This window comes from Ixodes scapularis, unplaced genomic scaffold (genome assembly GCF_016920785.2).
Source record: "Ixodes scapularis isolate PalLabHiFi unplaced genomic scaffold, ASM1692078v2 PGA_scaffold13__105_contigs__length_92229423, whole genome shotgun sequence".
NCBI classification, from domain to species: Eukaryota; Metazoa; Arthropoda; class Arachnida; order Ixodida; family Ixodidae; genus Ixodes; species Ixodes scapularis.
The window spans coordinates 48,080,049-48,104,142 of NW_024609839.1; the positions used below are offsets into that span (position 1 = coordinate 48,080,049).

The 24,094-nt window shown below is 46.7% G+C and overlaps 2 protein-coding genes across 2 annotated transcripts; one reads left to right on the forward strand and one right to left on the reverse strand.

Moving 5' to 3' along the window:
- The first annotated feature begins 395 nt into the window (after positions 1–395).
- On the forward strand, positions 396–9,201 carry LOC115327537 (adiponectin receptor protein 2). The gene is made up of 2 exons (XM_040213388.3): positions 396–1,977; positions 8,099–9,201. Exon 1 carries the CDS (start codon positions 396–398, stop codon positions 1,929–1,931), a length of 1,536 nt encoding a protein of 511 aa, XP_040069322.2. The 3' UTR covers positions 1,932–1,977; positions 8,099–9,201.
- A 2,594-nt stretch (positions 9,202–11,795) lies between these two features.
- LOC120842325 (neuroplastin-like) lies at positions 11,796–12,653 on the reverse strand. Its single transcript, XM_040213389.2, has one exon. The coding sequence runs from the start codon at positions 12,651–12,653 to the stop codon at positions 11,796–11,798; it is 858 nt and encodes a 285-aa protein (XP_040069323.2).
- Between the last annotated feature and the right edge of the window lie 11,441 nt (positions 12,654–24,094).

The window sequence follows — 24,094 nt, forward strand, 5'->3', positions numbered from 1 at the left end:
TGTAAGCCGGGGCGCCCAAGTATTCTCAGTCGACCGTGATGACCGCCCTTTGGCAACCGGCATGCTGCAACGTTCAGAGTGACCATCCCTCGACAAGCGCGAGGGAGAGGACACAGCTCTTCATTCTTTCAGAATTCTCTCCACTTCTGTAACGCTCTCACCAGAACCGCTTTTCTCCCTCGCTACCACCTTGCTCAATGCAAAGGAGAAAACGTTTTCTCTCTTGCGTTTTTTTTTTTCCGCAATGGGCGGTTGACTTCCCTCTTTCCCACCTTGGCACCGATATAACAGATGCCACTCAAGCCGACTCCAAACAGAAAGCGACGAACCGCGCGCGCTCTATTTGTTATCCTTCTGATTTCTCAGTGACCGCGAGTGCTCCAAAAAGCATCAATATGAAGCCCGTGTCACAGTCCTCTTCGCCCCGAATCCAGATGTCTTCCGAAGGCGGCAAGTTTATTGAGTTCGATTTCGTGCGTTCTGGACGTTACGGCTCACCGGACGTGCACCTCAAGTGCCGGATAACGGCAACCACTCGTCCATCGAAGCAGCAGTTGCAGGTGCCGAGGTCCAAGAGTCATCTGGAGCGTGGTGGTGACCGCCACCAGGACGATTCTTCAATCTCCGCGCTGAGGCCCCTGACACGACTTGTTCGTTTCGTACCGGAGTTAGCCAACAGACTTCGGTTGTTGTATCAGCTGGTCGTCTGCGTTCCTCGGAGGCTGGCGGAGATACAGCAGGATGCTCCCAAGGACGAGCCTCTTCTCGCAGATCTTCCCGATCAAGCACCCGTTGAGGAACGAGTTCTGGAGTGGGCCGAAGGACTTCTCCGCAACGGCATCCCCAAGATCGAGGTGTCTCCGGTTGCGGCTCAGGATGGCTTTGAGGCTGACGACGAGAATGATGGAGACGACTACGACGAAGACGAGGACAAGAGCTCGGGCTTCTTTAGTGACGAGCTGAGCGAAACCGACAACGAGTCGACCTGGACGAGCGACAAGCAGGTTCAATGCAGCCTCGGGCGGTACACGCTGACACAGGTCCAGGAACGCAAGCCCCGACTGGTGTCACATCGTGATCTGCCTGCATGGCTGCAGAACAACGAGTACCTCGAGGGGCATCATAGGCCACCGTTGAAATCGTGGCGGGCCTGCATTCGCTCGGTGTTCAGCCTCCACACCGAGAGCGGTAATATCTGGACACACCTGCTCGGTGCCCTGGGCTTCCTCGCACTCGGAGTTCATTTCTTCAGGTCAGATGCCCTTGCCCTTGACTGGTCGGGTTCGCTGGCCTTTGGCGTGTACTTTGCGGGCGCCGCACTCTGTCTGACTCTGTCCACCATGTACCATACCTTCAGCTGCCATTCGGCGCGCGTGTGCCAGCTCTTCTGCAAGATGGACTACTGCGGCATCACGATCCTTATTCTGGGGTCCTTTTACCCCTGGCTCCACTTTCAGTTTCTGTGCGAACCCCTCAAGAGACTCGTCTACGGGCTCCTGGTTACTTCATCGGGACTGCTGACACTCAGGGTGTCCATGTCGCAGAAGTTCGGCGAAGCAAGGTACCGCGGTCTGCGCGCTGGCATCTTTTTCAGCTTTGCACTCGTGTGCGGAATCCTGCCGTCAACTCACTACGGCCTGGAGCACGGCTGGGACGACTTGATGTACAAGAGCTCGTTCGTTTACATGCTGCTCATGGTTGCTATCTACGTGACCGGGTGCTGTGTCTACGCCACCAGAGTCCCGGAGAGGTTCTTCCCTGGTCGTTGCGACCTAGCCTTCCAAAGTCATCAAATATTTCACATACTGGTGCTGCTCGGAGCCCTTGCCCATTACTACGGACTTTGGAGGTTGGCGTCTCTGAGGGTCTCCGAAGGAACCTGCCCCGTCGGGCAGACGAACTCTCTTCTATTTGCCCTGGGAGCTGCCTGAGAGTGACCAAAGTCATCTAGTTGCATCCATGTGACGACCTGTTGAGGTGAGTTTTCAATGTACTAAAAATCCCAACCACAAAAAAAAAAAAAAAAAAAAAGACTTCCGCTCTCGCAGCAGATGTCTTAGCTTGTATTTTGATTGTAGCCTTCGCGGAAAGATAAAGTTTGAGATGTCATCTGTCGCTGGGCTTCGCGTCGAACTAATTGCAATATTGTTTCAGTCAGTGAACTAAAAAAACAAGTTGATGTGCCGATGAGACAAATTATTTGCAGTCACAGGTGTCGCTGGGAAGAAACATTTATATCTCTTTCGGCTGCAATGGCGTTTTTCTTCTTAATTTATGCGAGGGTGTGCCCTATACGTACTTTTCTCTATCATTACTCACTGGCATCTATAAGTTAATCGCACCTATGTTAGATAAAAGGTATGTTTACTCTTCTACGGAAAGCAACTATGGATTGTAGTAGTTGATTTGTCACCATACTCATCATAATTGGCCGTGCTGGTTACTCTGAATTTTGCCGAAAAATCCTCGAAAACATCATGTCGTACTGAGTAAACAGCAGAACAGAGAGAAGTGGGCTTTCGTTGAATTTTCGGTTCGGTCACAAATTTGTAGGCATTAAAGGGAAATCATATTTAGATTTTAGGGCACTTAACTGAGACCCGAATCACTGCCGCGAACGGTGATCTAAATCATGGGAGAGATTTACACTACTACCCTGTGAAATAGGACCTGGCTGGGTCAAGGTTTTTTGGTAACCGTTGAGATCTAGAACACCCGATGTAATTATATACGCGTTGGCTTCCGTTCTCGCTTCATATTTGCATGACGGCAAAGGAAAACCTTGAGATGGGTTTCGGCTTGCGAAGCTTTAAGAGCTTTCGGAATCCCCCCCCCCCCCCCCCCCAGAGAAACAAAAAAAGTCATTTGCTAATTGTAAAAAAAAAATTATAAATTACTGAGTCAAAAACTGAACAAAGTAGACGTTCGTGTTTAGACCAGACTTGTACCGTACGCATTACAAGTAATCAAATTACTTGTAATCGATTACTTTTTGGAGTAATTTTGTAATCAGTTGATTACTTTCAGTAGGCAGTAATCACAAGAGTAATCTGATTACTTTTTGAAGTAATAAAATTACTTGTAACCGTTACAATTTGTTCACGAGACCCCCCCCCCCCCCCCCCCGGGGGGGGGGTCTCGTGAACAAATTGTAACGGTTACAAGTAATTTTTTTTTTAACGTTATTTGGGGCGACCCGCTTGTGTATTGCTCTGTCACACAAACAGCAGCGGAGTTCAAAAAATGCTCCAGAGATACTGAACAGCCGCAGAAAGTAGCCGCTAAGCACATCTAGATGGCAACCTTTCATCGAGATCACTGCAATCGGTTCTTTAGAGGATGTTGTACAAGTCCAGTGCCCCCCCCCCCCCCCCTCGTTGTTCTCTACTAGACACAGTAAATCAGCTACGCTTCAATGTAAATGCATTTCAGATTTCTTGGTTCTTAAAATCATTGTTGTCTGTTATATGATACCTTGTCTGAAATACCGGGAAACGCTTGAAATGTTAGAACAGTCCGCGACGGAGCAAAACGATATCGCCTGATCTTCCTCGCGCCTTATCTAAAGCTTAGAAAGTCGCATTTTCACATTGCTACCATGACCAATCGCGCTCGCTCTGCACCAAGCACCCAAATGTCGGCGCCCGCAAGAAACTGGGGGAACGAAGCTCTGCTAGCTTAAACGTAACCTTTTGTTTTGTGGCTCTATTCCCTACCATACGACCTCCTTCCGATTAGACGGTTCTCTCGCACCGCATGCACAGAAACAAAGCGAAGAAAAGAAAGAAAAAGAAACCGCGTTGAATGAGAAAATCAATTTCAGGTTAAACGTGTTTACGACTGTTTGATGTTGACTGACAGGTGGTACAGGTTATATCCGTATACGTTTTCTCGATCTTCGCTGGGTAACCGAAGCTTAGCAGCTGGCTCGTGCGTACACCGTATAGTCTAGCTGGATAAAAGAAGATGCGGCGTTCGTTTTTCCTGACCGTTATGTCGGCACGAATCAGTTTGTGTTCTTTTTCTTTTTCTTTCTTCTGAAGTGACCCCGTTTTCCGAGAGACGTTGGGGATGCGAGCCTCCAACTTCCTTCCTTCCTCGCTTTCCTTTTATAGCAACACCCGGAAGAAAACGCCGACCCGCGAGAAATGCCGTTCGTTGCGGGCGGCAAAAAGCGTACGTAGTTGTATATGCCACTACGCCCGCAGGCTGTCACCTTTTCTTAAACAAACCGCGAAGAAACACAGGAAACTCCACAGCAAATTAAAGTAATCGGTCACCGGGCACGTTCCCACACTTTCCATGTCCGCAACTGCCGCACAGTCGGTTACGTCGTGCGCGTCTTGGGGACAACGCCCTTAATCTTTCCGAGGACGGAAGCAAGAGCCTCGTAAACTTCATTGGGCCACAACAAAGGCTCGCGAGAATTGCTTGTTTCCGTGGGACCGGGAGCCATCCACGTAATTGCTCCTTATTAACTTTTGTCTCGGATGATCATCCTCGATCATGACTGCCGCTGCACACCTCCAATCGACGAATTTATTTTTTGTTTTGTTTCCACTCGAGATCTCCGAGTTGAGAGAGTCTGCAAACAGGAGTAATTGAGAAGCAAAGATCTCGACGACTCAAGATCGGCGGGAAACGATATGTCGCCTATAAGGCGGTGAATTAGAGCGAACCGACGTCTCATGCAGTCAAATATCGTCACTTACCGTGCCTGACTTCAGGAGTGAAGGGAGGTTGGCTTAGAGACACGCGTAAAACTGTGGAAGAGGAGATGGCCACCGCGGTCTGTACACTGACAGTTTAAGAAACACAGGACGTAGCAAGACCAAACACTTTCTTATCACTCCCTAACCAATGAAATGACGGTATCAGTTAATAAGAACTTCGAAGACGAATCACAAAGCAAGATGCGTAATGATAATAGGGCCCCGCCCATCGTTTCTTAAACTATCGGTGACAATTGTTGTGTTCGTGGAAACGTAAGTGACCTGCCGAGGTCCTCTTGGTTAATCTACGATTTCAGAACAGATCACCCTAGCTTCCGTTGACATTCTGCTCCATTATACTTCAACCTACGAAAGGAGGTTCATTGTTTAGAACACCCTCCAGAGCTTAATAAATAAAACAGTCGAAGTTATGCGATTTTTCTTTTTTGTGGGAGCTGCGTGTGCGTTGGTCTTTTTACTTTCCTTTCTTAGCGCAATTTAACTGGAAGACTGGAAGGTAAAACTACTGTGTGATGGTGATTGGTCAGTTCGATTTATTTGTGCCAAAGCCCAGTATTAGCAAACCGGCCTGTTAGTTCAAGTTCGGCCGCTCGATCAGTTCCAAGCATCGTGAACAAAAAAACTGCCGTTATACCGTCAGTTGCGGGAACATCAACTGTTGAAAAAACGTTTCCTTGGAAAATGGACGCCAACTAAGAAACGCTAGACTTGGCGAGGAAGCTTGAGAACTTGCGAGCAGACAAACGAACCGATTCCGACAAATATAATTTTTAGGCGTTCGATGCCGTCGTTTTCTCTGACATGCAAGATATTTACTGCACGCCAGCAATCCGCCGAAGGTTAGAACACATTCAACATGCATCTGCTTCGTCGCATTAGTACTTTAACAACCTTTCAAAGTGTTACTGTCTCGACAAAGAACATCAGGAACAATACAGCCACTACGCGGCGACGTTCTGATAGCAAAGACACAACTGACATTCCCATCCTCTTAAAGAGCTTAATGCAGCGGCTCACGGCCGACTATCAACGTCTTCGCTCCCGGGGCGGCTCCATTTACTCGCCGGAACAATAGCAATGACCTCCCTGCCGCCCATGGCCTAGCGCCGATCGAGGTAGCCGACGTAAACCGCTGACGTCTTGATGAGGTCAGAGTGACGTAGCGCCTGTCCTTGAAGACTCGCCTTGGTCGCCGCTTCTGCACCCCTCCGAGTTTGCTTTTGTAGATGCGTACATGAAAAACCCCTTCGATGCGAAATCTTCGCAACTGGGCCGTTTCCTCAATCTTGAAATCGAATCTAAGTGGGGATCAGTATAGAGTGGACCTAATCGTCGAGCTTGACTGCTTACGTATGTGGATTACGTTGCCGGTCGAAGAAAAGCGTCGCCTAGTAAAACCCTCTGCGTTCTCGGATAAGGGAGAAAGTGTATTGCCTTAAATAGAAACTCGTTATCTGGTCGTGCGTGCAGTCCATGCGGGAAATGGCCAAGTCGTGCAACAATAAAAGGGAAAGCGTAGAGCACATTGTGAGCTGCGATAAAAAATGGGAGCCGGCACCTACAATCTGATTGGTTATGAAGCGATATTGAGATGCCCAGGACTTGTCACGCCCAGCGTTTCGTAAGCTATCAGTGACCATATAGTAAAAGTAAAAGGTTCACTGAAGTGCATTAGAGGTCACTCCAGAAGCTAGACCGCTTGGCGCCATTAGCTGTCAATACAGACAACCCTGTCGCCTTCTTGGCATCACATGGGACATTTTGCCACCTAAGCTGGTGTCCATCACCAGAATCACACGAAGTTTCGAAGTCGTGATTATTTATTGCACCTCAAACTTTAAAAATAAAAAAAAATAAAAATAGTTGAACGCTAGCTTAGTGCTCGGAGCAGGTAGGCATAAAGCCCCTTGATGGTGTTCGTAAATTTATAAGTTGTTTTTTTTTTTTACCTAAGTAGGCAGAGGAGCTTGTAAAGTAAATTTGTAGATCCCATAGGGACTGGCACTGCGGCAATTAATGATTAAATCGAGAATTCGCGGGAAAGTACTGCAAGTTTCTTTGATACATGTGTGCGTATGCGAATACGTTTGTTTGCAGTTTTCTCTGTGTTTCACTAGTTTTGTGAAGCCAGGAGTATAGGGCAGAAGGAAGTAGGGAGTAACGTTGCATATCTGCCGGAAACATTTGGTCTTGTTAATTCGTCTCGGCAAAATCTGCCACTAGCTTGCTTGCTATCAGTTCGTCGTGCTGCTGCCGCCGGCGTAAAACTTTGTGGAAAAAAAAATAAAACGTCTGGTCCGTTACTTAACTCTTGCGCAATGGCCCTATTATGAATCTGCAGGAAGTAGGTAAAAAGGCGGCGGAGGAAAGTGAGGCACTGCGAGCTTTTTCCTGCCGTCTGATGTGGGGCGAATGTTGTCACCGAGAGAGTTTTCGCGCGTGGCCGAGGACTTAGCACTTGCGACAGTCCTTGCGAAAATAGGCTAGCCCCTTCATCGGGGCGTGTTGAGTCTCCAACAGAGCAAAACGGTGCATGCGGAAAGTTTGTTTTTTTCTTGCTTCAGGATTATGTCTTAATACCTGGTTGTTTGTTTTTCGATTAAAGTCTGTTTTCTTTCGCTGAGTAAATTTGCCGGCAGGGGTTTACGATGCACACATTCAACGGACTTTCTTGCTGATATAAAACAGAAGCACCGTGTTGTCGGTCTTTTTGACGCTCCAGTCTCACCAACGAGCAACAAACAAAAAGGCCTTTGTCAAATGATCTAGTTTCTTTATGTTCGCGACAGGAGTGCTATCAAGGTGTTCGCCTATGCGTGGCTTGCATTAACCTTACATCAGCGGCAGTCGTGGTGGCTTTGCTGGCGAGCGCGTAACTTCTGCATCATATATTCCGCACCACCGAATGTGTTTCCCTCGTCAAGCACAAGTCGGAATGACCATAATCTTCAACAGCGACAGACCGGTGGAAACCACGTGTTCGTTGGACCAGTTAACTGTCGGTCTTGCCCCCCCCCCCCCCCCCCCCCGTGATCACACACTCTTCCCATACTCACGTATACAGAGAGCCCAAACAGACGATAAAAGGCAGGCGATTGATTGGTCCGGCGATGATGTAGCTTCCACCGCCCTGCCATCGTAGTTCGAGAGTTTTCCATTTAAATCAAGTACACATGTCTCCATCAAGCCTTTATGGTAATATTGACTAATGTTAAAAGCATGCGTTTACTTTGCACCTTACCCGCCAGCGCTCAATGCACCTACCTTACATCGTTAAAATGAGTTGTCTTAATAATTTAGATTGAATTCACACACAAAAAAAAAAAAATAACGCCTAAGGGTTTTTTTACTTTTGTTTATTGCAGTCCTGGATCTCGACCTGAAATCACCAAGTTGGGTGACGAGATTCTTCGGGACAACGGGGACTTTCGTCGTCGAAGAGCCATTCGGAGACTGAGGGCCATCGGACATGACTTCTCGTCCGTGAGAAGACCGCAAGAGTGGAGATGGGCCTGCTTTGCATCGAGTTGCTCAAGTTGACCCACGACCGGTCCGATGTGTTGGAGACGTCGAAGCGCTTGCGATCTTCGCGTGCTCCGCGATGGCGGGCGAACACACCAGAAGTACTACTGGAGAACAGAAGCTGGAGAAAACGCAGCCCTTCCACACGCATCAACGCGGCGATTGAAACGAGTGCCGTGCCAATCCTACTGTCAACTGTTTCATGTTGCAAACAAGACAAAAAAAAAAAAAGAAGTTTGCAAACGTGAGGGACATGATACTGTCACCGGTACGGGACTTCCATTGACTTCATATCATCGGTCATTGTAAAGGAGCTTGCTGTTGCGCGTGTAATTTCTGGAGCATACAGTTTGCACTATTGAATGTTCTTTTTTCGGCAAGGACAAGTATGAGTGACCACCAGTATAATGTGTTGAGGTCATGTGCAAGCGTTGAATACGAAGGATGTTTCCGTCTGGGACTCTCGTATACAAGGTAACGGTCGGTGTATGGTATCCGGTAGAGTTGGTAGGTTGTATGTACCCTATGGACCTTTCCGGAGATATGTGGTGCCCCAGCGTACGTCTAATTTACGCATTGTGGCGTTCAGATGTATGGCACGTGAAATTACTCAAGAAGCGGAGGCCAAGTTGACGTGAGTTTAATAGTTCGTGATTTCAGAACGCAGAAAAGGCAGAAGAAAAGCCAAGCGAAGTATGTAATAACCTTCTTTTCCGTTCGCTATTTCTTTTTTGTGTGTTCTGGTTTTTCAACGGGAAGAAAAAATCAGACTTGTGCCTATCTCAAATACTCTACTCAAGATACTGTATTTCAAATACTTTTTGAAGTATCTTGGAATCTTGCAAATGCAAATACGATGAAGAGAATTTGAGTGTATTTTAATTACATTTCTGAGTATCTTGTGCTCATTATCTCAAATACATTTTTGACATTCCGCCATTTTCCGAGTTTTTCGGTATGAAGTGGCGTGAGCGTGGTACGAACAAAGGTGAACATTCTTTCGAGCAACCTAGAGCAACCAAACCATGTTGCTAGCTCATGCTACGGTGACTTAGACAGAGTTCGCGAAAACATCGCTTTTGTGCCGATTATGACTCATATTCCAACCCAAAGTTCGTGCAATGAAGGTTTTCCCTTCGCCTTCCCAAGGCGCCTTTTGTTTCCTAGAGTTTACTCCAAAAATCATCAAGCAAAATGTTGATTTTACGGGAGTAAAGACTGCCACACAAAGGCGGAACGCAGAACGGGAAATGGCCCAGGACCACAATCCAGACTTCAGTGTAAAACAAAATCGAAGAAAATAAAAAATAAACACAGAAAGGAGACACACTCTCTTTTTTTGTTGTTGCTTGTATATTTAATCTTGCTACGGCAAAATGTCGAGTATTTTTTTTTTTCTGTCGTCAGTCCGGCACTTATTGCTCCCACAAACACTGTCTGTAAGCGAACTTTGATAAGCAGAGAAGAGGACAGCAAATGAACCACGAGCAGGACGATTTGTCGAAATGCCAACAAAGCATCCCCCAACATTGTGTACCTTTCTGAATGCAACCTGCCTGAAGAAGGGTGCGACCAGTGCCGTGGCCATAATGTGGGCTCTTTGTTATCCATTCAATCATATCCGTATTCCAAGTTCGTTTATAGTTAACTTTTCAAATAGGAAATATGAATTGTAGTTAAACGATGCGTCTTAGGTGCGCGCCGCAGGACGTGATATTCAACGATGTCACTATAACTGAAGCGACCTCTTTTTTTTTTCTTGTTCCAGAAACGTTTTGTAACACGTATCAGTGAGATCCTGCTCCTTATAGTTGGTCTTCATAGAATAACTTTACGATGTTTTTCTGTTCTTTTTTTCTGTTTTGTGCTTTTGCGTGGAAATGAACCATTCTGATAAACCAGATTTCCGCAACTGTATAATTGTGCTTGTCACTGACGTCGATACAAATTACGCAATCCGGGAGTATCTTGAATTACATTTCTAGGTATTTGTACTCCACTCAAAGTACTTTACAGTGAAGGTAACTTGAGTAGTATTTTAAATAATTTATGAAGCAGATATTTAGTAACTTAACTTAAATATTTTAACCGAGTATTTTGTCCAACACTGGAAAAAATGAATCGTGCCGCTACCAGGATATACGAAGCGTTCAAGCCGGCACCGACGGTGCCTCCGAACGGCCCTACAATTACTGTTGTAAGCTTGTGACGTTGACTGAAGTGGTCTGCTATTCGTCGGTGTTCATCTCCTGTGTAGGGATCATTCGTGGTCGCTAGAGAGACCCTTTTCAAAACCTCCATGAAGTAACAATATTTGCCGTCATTTCTTGAGCACGAAGAGTATGATTGGAGCCGAGTCCTCTCCGGGGGAGGGGGGGAAGCTGAAGCGGACACTCGTTCTCGATACGAGCGAAGCCGAGCTCACGCAGAGTGCTGACGAGGCTATCGGCGGAGAGCGCGTGCCTGCGGAATGGCATAATTGACGCAGCAGCTACTAGACGGCGTGCAGCTTTGAAAATGGTATTTTCTATATGCCCAACTGCTTGTGCTTGTTGAGAAGCTTTTATGGGGTTTCGGTATCACCAACCGGCCATCAAACGTATCCGTCGACAGGCGGGGCGGGGCCCCTGAAACCTTGCGTCGGGTTGTCAAAATGTTTCACTCAAATTCGCATACCTGGTACCGACGCCTAGTTTCATATTTGTCCAGAATTAATCATTAAAACATGTAGTCACGAAGGTGTGTGTCCGATGGTCCTTAGTGTATCATAATTAACTGCTGGGCTAGTTGGTGAGGTATTATGGAGGACAAGAGGCGCGAAAGACACGGACAAGTAGAACAGGACAGGACAAAGCGCATTGTCCTGTCCTGTTCTGTTCTTCGATACGTGTCTGTGTCTTTTGCGCTCTTGTCCTCCATAAGGTTATTTGTGTGCTTGTTAAGATGTTATTGTCGTCGTCACACAACGTGGCGACGTCACAGCGTCGTCACGTTGTGATGCCAACGCATCATGTTTTACGAACTTCCCAAGACCTGCCCAACCAAGGACGCCGACTTACAGAAGCGATTTAACTAAAGTTTCCAACGCTAGTAACTGGGGCAAGCGCTTTAACATGGCATGCCATAACACTGTACACCTGTAATACGGCACCGCCAGGTAACGCCCTGTCCGGTCTCAATCTTATTCGTCCGTATGTTTATTCGGTGGTGGTCTTAAAATATGTGATAGCTGACCCATATTAACGCTTTGCTGTACATCAATTTGGAAGCCCAGTCTATAGCAGGGCATCTCACGCTGCGCGCATGCTCGCGCAAAGCTAGCGTTTATATTAAATTAAAAGCGACAACTCGTGCTTACAGCACATATCCGTTATTTACCACAATTACATCCACGCACGGCTATGGTCAAAACAAGTCAGAGGTGCACTACGGAAAAACATAGACACTGCTGGAGAATGACAGTACTTCCGCTACCACATTGATGGCTCTCCTTCGGTTCGTATGACGTCATCCTCGTTCCTTCAGACGCAATGGCCCCGCTCAGTTTTCAGCCGGTGCTTCCAAGTTCTGTCCAACATCGGCAACTGCTTCTGCCGATACAACTACGTCAACAGGTAGTACGGCGGCAGCATCATCGCCTTCGGGCGCATCCACAACCGCCACTGTCGGTGGAGCCGGCTCCTCGGCCTTCAGGGCCTTCTTCTCCACAAAGTAGATGACCGCGCACAGTATCACCACCTCGGCGCAGATGGCCAAAAAGGGCACGAGTGCCGCATATTTTCCCTTGACTTTAAGCTTGTACTCAAATGTTTCCACGTCTGGGGGATTCGGAGTACCCATGCCGGCTCCGGTGGCGTTGCAGGTGTACGTGCCTTCGTCTTCCACCTTAATCGGTTTGAAGTGTAGCATCGCGTTGGGGATCTTGTTGTGTTCCTCCGCGGTCACGTGGGAAGGAATCGTCCAGGCCGCGCCATCTTTGGTCCACGCCAGTGTGGGCGCCGGAACGCCGGTGACCTTCAGGGCAATCCAGACCTCTTTGCCCTCTACCAGTGCGGAGGAAGCGGTCGTGTGCGTTTCGTCCGTGGTCACAGTCACTTTGTAGAAGACTTCGATGGTTTTGGTGTCGGTCCCGTCGTTGCAGGAATAGGATGCCGCGTCTTCTTCGGTCGGTTTAGAGATGGTCAGCATTGACGTCCCGTTCTCAACGACAGAGAGCTTGGCGTCGTCCGAGGGTATGTCTGTGGTGCCTTTCATCCAGGTAATCTTCTTGGTCTTGTCGAGAGGATCGCAGCTGATCACCAGTGGTTCCCCGGGTTTCGCGAGTGCTTTGCCCGACGCAGGGTTAGGGTTGAGCGTGAAGACCCTCACCAGTAGCTCCGTGGACGCTTCAACATGCATCGGATCGCTGCAGTGTGCGTGTGTAGCCCGGCATGTGTACCTATCACAGAAAAGCACAGCCTCGCATGAAACAGTTGTTTTCCAGACATTAGCGACAGAGTGCTAAATTTGACGTTACTGAGACTGTCGAACATCCTATAGACGTTTTCTACAAGGTCGCCGCCATCTTGAATGTCGTCACTTCCAGCATGGGCGCAAACATTGCTTGGCCGTCGCCACGCCAAAATAAGGCATTAAGGATATAAGCGTAACCGTCGTCCATTCTCGTTTTGCCTCACCTTTATTTTTCTATTATTTGAAGGTTGAAATGTTTTATACTATCTTGGTCGCCCGTGCTGGATATGTCTAGCAGGTGGCTGGAACCTTAACAAAAAAGAGCGTGTTGCCGGTGCCATCTTGAGCGTTCGTGCGTATGGCGCGTGCTTTCCTCGCTTTCGAAGCACGAACATTCACATGCTGGACTGTGAAGATCGCACGCTAGACTGTGATTCTTTGTAAACATTGGAAAGGTCTATAGACCATTCCGAGAAAGAGCATGCTTTGCCCGCTCTGTTCAGGGCCCGGCCTCCAGCACGAATTCACTGCCGTCCGCCGTGCTTTGACTGCGCGTACTCGCTCGAAGCTCACGAGACGCCGAAGTGTTATATAAGGTACGAAGCTCGAGATGAAACCGGAACTGAGAGATCTTCCTGACGTTCTCATCTTCCTTAGCTGTGGTCGCTCAAGCACATACGCGAAACACCTGGAAATAATAACGACCGGGGATCGACTTGAAGGAGGGAAAAAATAAACCAAATTTTCTTCAGTACCAAAAACAGCATGGGCGAGAACGAGGGGGTTTAGAAATTGCTTTCCATGCACGAATACAGGTTAAGAGTTCATAAGAAGCATCCCCCACTTTTCACTTCAGCAGGGTGAACACTGAAAACGAGGCGACCTCCTCTAGCCTTCACCTTTGAAAGATCGGTGAATCAGCTTGTGACCGCGGCACTGCACGAGCCCATCAGCATGTTTTGGTTGAACGATCTTTCAAATAGTTTTGAAGGCCTTTAACGTCCGTAATACAGCTACTCACTTTGCTAAACGGAAGCTTGTTCCACAAAAACTGGACAACATTGAAAACGCCACTCAATAGCTTCATTGTTCTTAGTCATTAGGGAGCTTTACTAAATCGTTCCAATATCTCCGATAACAACATCCGATACTCCGCCGACGTTTTTTTGTAAACGTCGTAACATTAAAGGGCGTTTTCACGTGATGTTAATCCGCCATTTGTTGTTACATGTTCCGTAATGAAACCTATACGCCTCGCAAGTGGGCTCATTTTCGTCTTCTGCGCATGAGAAAGGAAGTAGCGGTGACGTCAGAACGCCGAGCCCTGATTGGCTGATCGCGACCCCCTATCTCAGCGTCGTCTGCTCCTTTGCAACGTCGTCTGCTCGTAACGTCGTCTGTGTCAGTCTTACCTTTCCTGCGACTTCCGGAAGTGCAGGTCTGTACGAGCGAGCTCGACTTCGCCTTTCAGAGAAGGCAGACGAAATAACCCGAGCGGTACGTTGTTTTTGTCTAACAACTAGCAGACGCGCATCAAGGAGGGAAGTCAAAGGACTCACTGGCGAGGTGTCCCGAGGCGCCGAGGTTTGTTTGCGAAGAACCGGGAGGTGAGCGTGTTAGTGTCCGTAAGTTCCCTCCCAAATACTTTTCCCCTCCTTTCGTGTGCGGCGAGACCCCTCATTCTTTAACGGCGTCGGCGGTTTGGCGTCGTCTGCTTTACGTCAAAGCGATGGCTGCTTTACCTTTCCTGCATCTGTCAGAGATTCACCGCTTTTTCACCGGCAAGATTTACCGTTGCCTCGGGAAACAAGGAGATAACAAGAGGAAGAAATTGACCTCTTAATCTAAAATTGAGGTCAGCGATCAAAGTATAATACGGGAAGGGTTCACAAGGGTCGCGCGGGCATATTCCATTCAGCACGCCAGCCGGTTGTGGGCAGACGGTCGCCGAGTCGCGGAGTGCCTGCTAGGCCTAGCTGCCCAGCTCGCTTGGTCGCGTTCGGTGGAATCGTGGCAGTTGGAGCTTTTCCCGGGTGTTTGTAGATCCAACGTTCTTGCTCGTCGTGGTCTGTTTCAAGTACTTTCTACTTTTTTCTTGCTGCTTGAAGTCGGGACGCATGAGAAGCGCACGTAGAAAAATAAACGTCCGTGGGTCGTCGCGACCGCGACGCTGTCGGCCATGCTGATTTGATCGGTAAGAAGTGCGTAAGACAGCTTCGGAGCTGTCGTAGGATTTCGTCGCAACTTGCGCAAAACTTACGAAAATTTCGTTTCGTGAATACGAATTTGTTCTTAATTTTTGTCTTACGCACATTTTTGGCGTAAGATCGTTTCGTGAATCTGGCCTCTGCGCTTCCGAAAGTCGCGGGAAAGGTAAGACAGACGCAGACGACGTTGCGAGCAGACGACGTTGCAAAGGAGCAGACGACGCTCAGATAGGGGGTCGCGATCAGCCAATCAGGGCTCGGCGTTCTGACGTCACCGCTACCCCCTGCGCTAGAAGCAGACGAACTTGCCCTCCGCATAGACCCCAGTGCACCACGCATTTGATGATGTCAAATGAATCCTTCAACTGTTCGCCTTTGGTACGCACAACGCTGCTCCTAACAACTAAAGGGTGGACATAATAACATCAATGAAAACACCTTATATGGTATCGTCATCGGAGGTGTCAGGAGGACCTACTAAAACTCCTTACGGGCCGATCAATACCTTCCCTTATCCCGAACCGACACGTCCCGAATGATGAGCATGGCGTCGGGAATGCCATCCTTGCCCGGCACCAGAGACAGCTTGTCCGACGGTACCAGAGACGCGTCACCGCGGTACCAGGTGACCTTGGGCTGTGGCCGCGTGATAACCTTGCACTCGAGGTCAACCGTGGCGTGCATCCTCGCCTCTCTGTACTCCGGCAAGGGCTCGATGACGATCGGAGCCGCCACGTTCACGCTGAAGCCGGCTCCACGTCCTCCAAGGCAGGAGTAGGTGCCGGCGTCACCAGTTTCCGCACCCGTGATGATCAGTCTTCCCGGTTCGATGAGGTAGCGTTCCCGCGGCCGCGCCAGAAGCTCTTCGTCCTTGTACCAGCTGACGGGGCGACCGGCTTCGGACAGCTCGCAAGATAACGCGAGCGATTTGTTGGGCACCTGCAAAGATGTTGGCGGTACGTGAAGCTCTTCATGACGAAACGGCGTGATTTTACGTCTGCCTAGTCGAGGTAGCATGCATGGCTTGTACTGACGTCACGTCAGATGCCACTGGGGTGGTCTTGCTCAGAGTGTCGAACCGATATTTTTATCGGTTCGGTTCGGGTTCGGGTTCACAGCTTTCGGTTCAGTTCCGGTTCAGTTCCGGGGCGCAAAAACTAACGGTTCAAACCGGTTCGAACCGGTTCGAACCGGTTTGAACCGCTAAATTGAGAATATATTTTCCGCGTTGTTCTGTCAATAGGCACTATTTAGGCCGTGAAACTAACTGCTGTAAACGATCTGATTTTTGTGAGGACCTATTCTTGAGAATTTCGCGAATCGCCTACAATTCGCGAAAAATGGGTCCCGCGAACAATTTCGGTAAAATGTAAACACATTGAAATTTATATTGAGATTCCTCCGCGGTCGAGAAAATTGCAACCCGCGAATTATTCCAAAACTTCAGCTTTGACCTAAATCGCGAAATATTGAGCCCACGAAAAACAAGTCGTTTACAGTATATAGTTTTTTTTTTTTTTATCGTTTGTTCAATCCAGTTTTATTTTCAGGTACCCAAATTATGAAATTATGTTATTTATTTCTACACAACAAAAAAAGAAAATCTACATTAACATACAAAACGTCGAGTTTATACTACTCAACATCCCTTCGTTTACCAGAGTCACATACATTGTACCTGAAACGAAATGTTTTCGCGAAGTAAAGTAGGTTGCCTAAAATACCCGTGATTGGTACAACTTTGTATCGCAGTATCAGATGTTGAATCATGGTTTTGCCCTTGAACTAAGGAACTAATTACAGTGAATAAAATTATGAAATGGGCGCCTCGTCGCCATATATACCATAAAATGTGTTTTACGGAATACGTTTCACAATATATATATGATGACGAGACGACTGATCTTAAGGCAATATAATGTTCAAAATGTCACGAAAGTCAAGGGGGAAGTTCTTCCAGTCTATTTTTATAGAAACACTAAGCGACAATCGCAATTATGCTTGTTTTTCTAACTAGCATTGTTTGCTCTCAGCACCATGATGTGTACGACGAATCATGCGAAAAGGATTTGACTTTATGAAGTTCACATAACCGCCTGAGACCGACACGGAAGGACGATACTCGAAAATACGCCTGCTGTTGAGTCTTCGGCAACGTGCTTTTCTTAGCTGTTTTGCAGTGTAAAATACTGGGTTGCAGGGTATGCCAAAAAACACTGTGGTCACATGATATATCGGAGGGCAAATACACGAAATGGGCAGAAATAAGGAGATGGCAGGCAATTTTTTCTAAATAATCCCTTACACAACGCTTTACTGCAAAAAGAGATGCATAGAAATGCAGAAAATGATATTCCTAATTAAACATAGATTCCGCGCAGGGCAAACGAAGATTTTTAGAATCCTAATATAAATCCCTTTTGGGCATCAGCTTGCCTCAGCTCGAAACGTCGCGAGATACTACCTCGGGAGGCTAAAGTTACCGACTCTGTTCTTTATCAGTCATGTGCTCCAACATCTCATTAGGCTGTTGTATATCGTCGCGAGACTGCTATAAATACTACACAACTTTACACCTTGGACGTCTAGTGCTGGTGTTGCGAACGTCACACTTCACCAGAAAGCTGAAGTATTTAACATGGTTTGCACGTGACGTAATCGCACTAGATAGTGGTTGTCATTGCGAGTTGTCCTTGCTGAGAATATCAAATCCGGTGGGGCAAAATGCACGCTGCAAAAGTTTCGCGCTCAGTGCGAGCTGTGTACTTGAGAGGCACACATTTTTCTTGTTGGTGCATCGTCGTTAGGCACGGCGCGAGTAACTCGCACGACGAAAACGTGCTTTCTGGCAAGAGTGTTTTTACAAATAAAAGTTTTACCAACTACGCATCTGTCACTACCGTTTCCAGGCCACGCATTCTAGTCTGCGCCGAAAATGCGGGGCAGAGGAATCTTTACGACACAGTATGCTTTAAAACTACCCCCCTCCCCACTCCCCTTTTTTTTTTTAGTTGCTCCTCAAGATACTTTTTATTCCTCAGGGATTGCCTGCTCCGTATTGAGTGGTGTTCACTCGACAATTATATTTGTGTCACTTGTTAACAGTAATTCCTCCTTGCTTTTACTTTGCACCACACTGTGAAGTTTAAACAAGATACAGGGCGGTCGAAACTTTGAGAACTTGAGAACGACACTCCTGTGAGACTTAGAGCGGCTGCTATCCCCCTGAGGCCACTAGGATCTTTCTTTTCAGGTATCCCTCCCATACACACTAATAGTTCCATGCAACGTCGGACTAATACGTCACATGTAGACTTTTTCACACTTCTATTCTCGGGACAACTTTTTGAGGCAGTTCAGCAATAACGAAAACATGTTTGGGAGCCTCAATGGTGTGCATACATGTAAAATGGGTCGTGCAGCATTTTTTTTTTACCTTAAGTTCAATAAATACCGCTAAGATGTAATCCCTGACGTTGATAACTTACAAAAGCATCCATTAGTTTGCCCCTCCACGAAATGGCAGACAGTCGAAAGAAAGAAATGAAACAGCATTCCCCTCCTCAACTCGCAATTAGAACTATCAGCCACGTGATCTGATTCTAATATACACACCGTCAGTGTTTATCATAGTCATACGCAGGGTTGGCAAAGCAGAGAGCATGGGCTGATCTTCAGATATAGTTTTAGTTGGGCTACAATGCCCGAGCCCCACTAAAGCAACAAACAGAAACAAACGACAGAGGCTAGCCTTAAACCAGAGTATTTCGCGATTTGACAGGCTTTGTATAATAAAGAAGGCTATGCTCAAACACGAGTATCATGCACTCGATGGCACCATTTGCAGGCTTGTAAACGCTCGTGCTAACTTCGCGAGGATCGAACAACTCAAAGGCGTATAAAGGTACCATCGCGAACATGCTGCATGTGTCTGAGGCTTGTCGCTGTCGTTTGTTTCTGTTTCTAGCTCTAGTGGGACTCGGGCCCATCATAATCTTTGAGTTGAACACGAGCCGTCACCCGAATGTTTGGCGATGCTGGTTGTCATGAACCAGAGCATTCAACTCGGGATCATAACAATCGGGTACATCATGGTGTCACGTGACTCTCAGTGCGAAGTTGTGATGTCATGTGACGTCACGGTATCAACAGCGTTAATAGATCTAGCGACGTCCTTAATTTGAATCTACGCGGTGAGTCACATGACGTCACGGGGTGACGTGATGTGACATTACTTGACAGCATGTCTTGACATCATGACGTCACGTGACGATGTGACACATGGCTAATCATAGTGCCAATAAGAAAGCGCCGCAGAAAACCAGGATTTATTATACATTGCAATTCTGTATATGACGATTTGATCAATATAGAAATACAGCGTCCAGTTTTTTTATTCCCAAATAATAAATTTGTAATATTAACAAAAAAAAATACCGCGAACCGCTTTGAACCGGTTACCGTTATATTTTTTTCCGGTTCAGTTCCGGTTCAGTTCCAAGATGGCGGCGAAGATTTCGGTTCGGTTCAGTTCCGGTTCGGCTAAAAATAACGGTTCTGTTCCGGTTTTCGGTTCGGTTCGGTTCCGGTTCGACACCCTGGTCTTGCTGCAGCGCGTGTTTTGAAGCATACACTTCGCAACAGCAAATTTTATATAAAAAATGTGGAAAGAATAATTTGCCGAGTCATGCCCGCACCCACAGATGATCGCGTTCGGCGGCTCTAACGACCGTGCACGCAGCAACCCATCAGTATTGAAACGCCCGAAGCTGGCAACATTGTAACGAGGATGGATTGCGCCATCCGTATAGTCTTTGGGAACGTCACTTATACTGTTTATCTGTGCAAGCAAGAGATGGCGCATGTGTGCGTCGTCTTCTACAGCTGCAATGATATTCGACACTTAGAAAAATTAGCTAGCTTTTGAAAATTATAATCGTGGAAAGTGTTCTCAAATAGATTGAGAAAAATGCTCATAACAGGTTTTCTTTCAAAATAACTCTCGTTTTCTCTGAATGGCGTTTTTCGCGTACATAGCCAAGCTTCAAAATATTGCCTTCATTGGAAAATTATTTTGAACGACTTTGAACACAGATACAAAAAAGATAGTCTAATATAGTTCAGCTAGAACACAATTAAAAAATATCAGGCCAGCTACTAAAATTCTATCCGACAAAAAAAAAAGAAACTTAAAACTCCTAGGACGAAATTTTGAAATTTAAGAATTTTAAGGCCGATTAAATGGCTGGAGTTGCGCTTCTCATATTCTTTATGCTATCGTCACTCAGTTACAAGGCCGTCCTTTATCTATTTATTAATAAAATCAAAAAGCGACTTAGTTGCTTTAGAAATTTATAAACCTAGGACTCATAGAGGCATGTTTCCGGAAATATCAAAACCTGCGCTTTTTGTTTTCTTCATTGCGGGTCACGTTTGCGAAGATAGATACATATCACATTTTGTCCTAAGGTATTAAAGATGAACGGGCCATTTAGCTGCAATTAGAACGAGTTGCGTAACTCCCACACAGACGCGACATTTGTCGGGCGAATATGAGCCGAAGTACAGCCACCACCACGGCCAAGACAAGACCAGTTTTTAAGCCTCTCGCGACGGCTGTGGACCTGCTCCGAGGCAGCGCATCCGGTCCTACGTCGTCGCAACAGACTTAAACATCGGCCTTGTCTCAGCTGGTCTTACTCATGTGCAAGCGTGTGAACGGGCCTTTAGGGTATATTTCTAAATTTATATTGGCAAATTAGAATCTAGGTTTCTGACTTGGATTCATAAGTTCAGAGCTATATTTTTGCGCTGCTTCAACGATTAATAATTTAGCGTTTACAATATGAATCGTTTAATTGTGTAAATACAAGGTATTCCCCAAAACATTTTGTTCTTTTTCTTTTTTCCGCAAGGATAAATTTCGCGTCGCCGAACTACATTTCCCGCCCAAATGTAGCACTGGCGGTGCGAACCAGATTCCAAAGTTTCACAACGAACCGTTATCTGAATCAAACGTTTTAGGTGATTTTCTGAAACTTTTAATGGAAAGAAAAGTGGCCGCCGGCGCAGCTCTCAAATGCATGGAACTCCATGGCACATGGCCGAAAACGGGACCCATTTTCCCATTGAAATTTTCACGAAATCGTTTATAACTTCTGAATTAGATAACGGATACTTCTGAAGCTTTGGCACCTGGTTCCGACCACCATAGCGCTGCATTCGGGCTGAGAATGAGCGTGCGGCAAAACATAATTTTTTTTTTTTTTTTTTTTTTTTTTTGGGGGGGGGGGGGGCGAGTGAGGCATTCGTAGTTTTTGGTTTTCCGGTTGATGTTGCTATCTCACTTGCAGCAGAGAGATAATACGGTTCTCGGGGCTAACAACACCTTGCAATTCCTATAAGCTGTTAGTAGAACAATGACAGATGCGAGAAACGTGAATGGATGGAAAGATACTCACGAGGTGATAGCAGCTTTGCTCCTTATTTAGGCGGGCGTCGGAGCCCTCGGCCATGCTAGCAGACACCTGTACCCTGTGGAACTGCCGGCTGTTGCTCGCAGCGCACGAATAGTCGCCGCTGTGCCTCAACTGCGCGTGCGCTACGTACAGTGTGTTCATCTTGAAGACGTCGCCATGGTGGGAGAAGCAGGAAAGAAAAAAAAAGGAAAGCTTACATTTATTACGAGAGCATTATAGACCCCTGTTTTATGTCATCAAATTATGCAGTTGTTCTACCCCCCTCCCCCCCCCCCCCCCCCCCCCTTTCAATGAAAATCAATGTCGCGATGCAAGGAGCTACGCGGAACAATTTTCGATTTCTATATTCCGTCTATATTCCGTTTCATTGTTGCGTATGGCAAGTAAAGTAATGGAACGTTTTATTTTTAAACAACTAAGCACCCTTTTTTGAGAACAACTACTTTTTCTTGGGTCTCCAGCATGGTTTTCGACGTGGCTTTTCAACAGTCACCAAGCTGCTTCACACTAACAACGAAATTTTGTCAATCCTGGACAAAAGCAAACAAATCGATGCCGTTTTTTTGTTCTTTTTTTATTTCGAAAAAGCTTTTTTATCGGGTGCCTCAGTATGACTTAAAACTTTGGCATTTACTGAAAAAGGACCAAATTTTTTGGTGGCTTAACTCGTGCTTATCATAGAGACAGCACTACGTTCATATAGACAGGACAAAATGGCCTCTAGCACCAGATCTTTCAAGAGTCCCGCAAGGCTCCGTGTTGGGCCCCACTTCTCTTCTTAATTTATTTAAACAGCTTGGCCGGCCCTCACAAAAATGATCAATGAGTTTCTATTGAGTTTCTAATGCATTCTTATAGAAGACATTAGAAACTCAATAGAAACTCATTGATCATTTTTGTAAGGACCTACAACTCACCTGTCCGCTGCAGTCAGTTTGGTGTCAATCTTAGCAAAGAAGTTTAAGTACCCAGGATCCTCGGTTCAATCCCCAGGATTCTGGGTTCAATCCCCGTCCCTGCCCGTTTCGAACTGGATGAGCATCGTACCGGCGTGCGGTCATGTATCACCTCTAAGTAGTGCACGTTAAAGACCTGCAGGTTAGCGGTTGTACCGCATTGGCTAAATTGCTCATCTAGAGCTGAGACACCAGACGCCCACTGAGTCAGAGTAACTTCCGGCTGTATAAACATACACGCAACAATTTGCTTTGCTAAGTGCACAAACATGACTATTACACACAAAACACAACCGCTCGGGTACAGATTTAAAATTATAAATACTGAGATTAGCCTAGTCACTCAGTTTAAGTGCCTAAGAATAACTATAACTTCCAATCTAAGTTGAAAAGACCATATTTATTAGCACTGCCACTGTCTCGACTAAAACATGGCATTAGCAAAACAAAGTTGGTAGCCTACACATCCCTTGAAAGACGGTACGGTACGTTGTCTGGGATCCCCCCTACTCCCCCCCCCCCCCCCCCCCCAAAAAAAAAAAAGAAAAATAATAAATAAACCGACACTGAATCCATCGAACGCGTACAGAGGAAGGCAATAAGATCCATTTATCACGCTTATGGATGGTAGAAACGTTTCGGTGAGGGAGCACAAGTTTCACCGACTAAAGCTCCATTGAATTTCCTCGATTACCTATATGCAGTTTAACACAGCGCGACCGACTCGGAATGATCACAATAAAACAATACTGATGCCTCAATAGAGGACAAACGTATATCGGTTTTATTTTTTTCCAAGAACGATAACCGAATGGAACAATCTTCCGCGCGACGTGGTTGGTACAACATCCCAAGATGTCTTTGTATCTTCTATTGGTGCCTATTTGCGAGTGAACTGTTTATTTTATTTGTATTTTCTATTATCTCTTCTGGGAGGAAGTGCACGGCAACACCCCACTATTTTTTTGTCATATCTTACCGGCGAATGTTGCGCTTTATGTTTATATTTATGTCCCCTGCTAACAATCTTGTTGGGTCTTAAAGGGTTATCTTCGCTCCTGAGTGTAACATTTTTCTTTTGTACCCATTCTATCAACTGTATGTACAATGCGCCTTACTGGTTTCTCTTTCTGGTGATTTTGATCATGTCAGGAAATCTCACGTGTATAAAATAAAACTGTGTGTAACCGCTCCTCCCCTGGCTGCCAAAAGGCAGCTGGCAGTATTGAATAAATAAATAAAACTAAATAGAAGTGTAAGAGTGGCAGAAGCTACAAGGGTGAGCTCGGACATAGGTTCCTATAAACTGACAGAGCCTGGTAGATCGCCACGAGAAGCGGCCGCCGAGGTGGAAAGGATGGAGCGGCAGACAACGGATGAGAGGAGAGCCACGTGACTGGCGCCCCGCTGCGGCCAGACGGAGAAACACACTTTTCCCGAGCGAACAAGTAGGTTTCGGGTCCTCGCCGCTGCAAAAGCTGTGCGCTGACGTCCAGGTTCCCCAAGAAATGGCTCTTTGATGCTCCGTGCTACCAGATCCTCGCAGTGCAAATCTGCGACCGGGCACTCTATGGCTCCGTCGTCGAACTGCCAGGTTTTGTGAGTACAGAGGAGGCTATGACTCGAGGCTTTTAGCGTCCTTACGCACGCGCGCTCGTGCAGTGCAAGCACTGTTCAGGGCCACATGCTCGCGTTGTAGCTTCAGCCTTGCTTGCTCATAAACTGAAACGGAGTATACTTAGTAC

What these genes read in the sequence shown, in the direction of transcription:
- LOC115327537 (XM_040213388.3), top strand. Translation starts at nt 396, where the DNA reads ATGAAGCCCGTGTCACAGTCCTCTTCGCCCCGAATCCAGATGTCTTCC.
- LOC120842325 (XM_040213389.2), bottom strand. Translation starts at nt 12,653, where the DNA reads ATGCATGTTGAAGCGTCCACGGAGCTACTGGTGAGGGTCTTCACGCTC.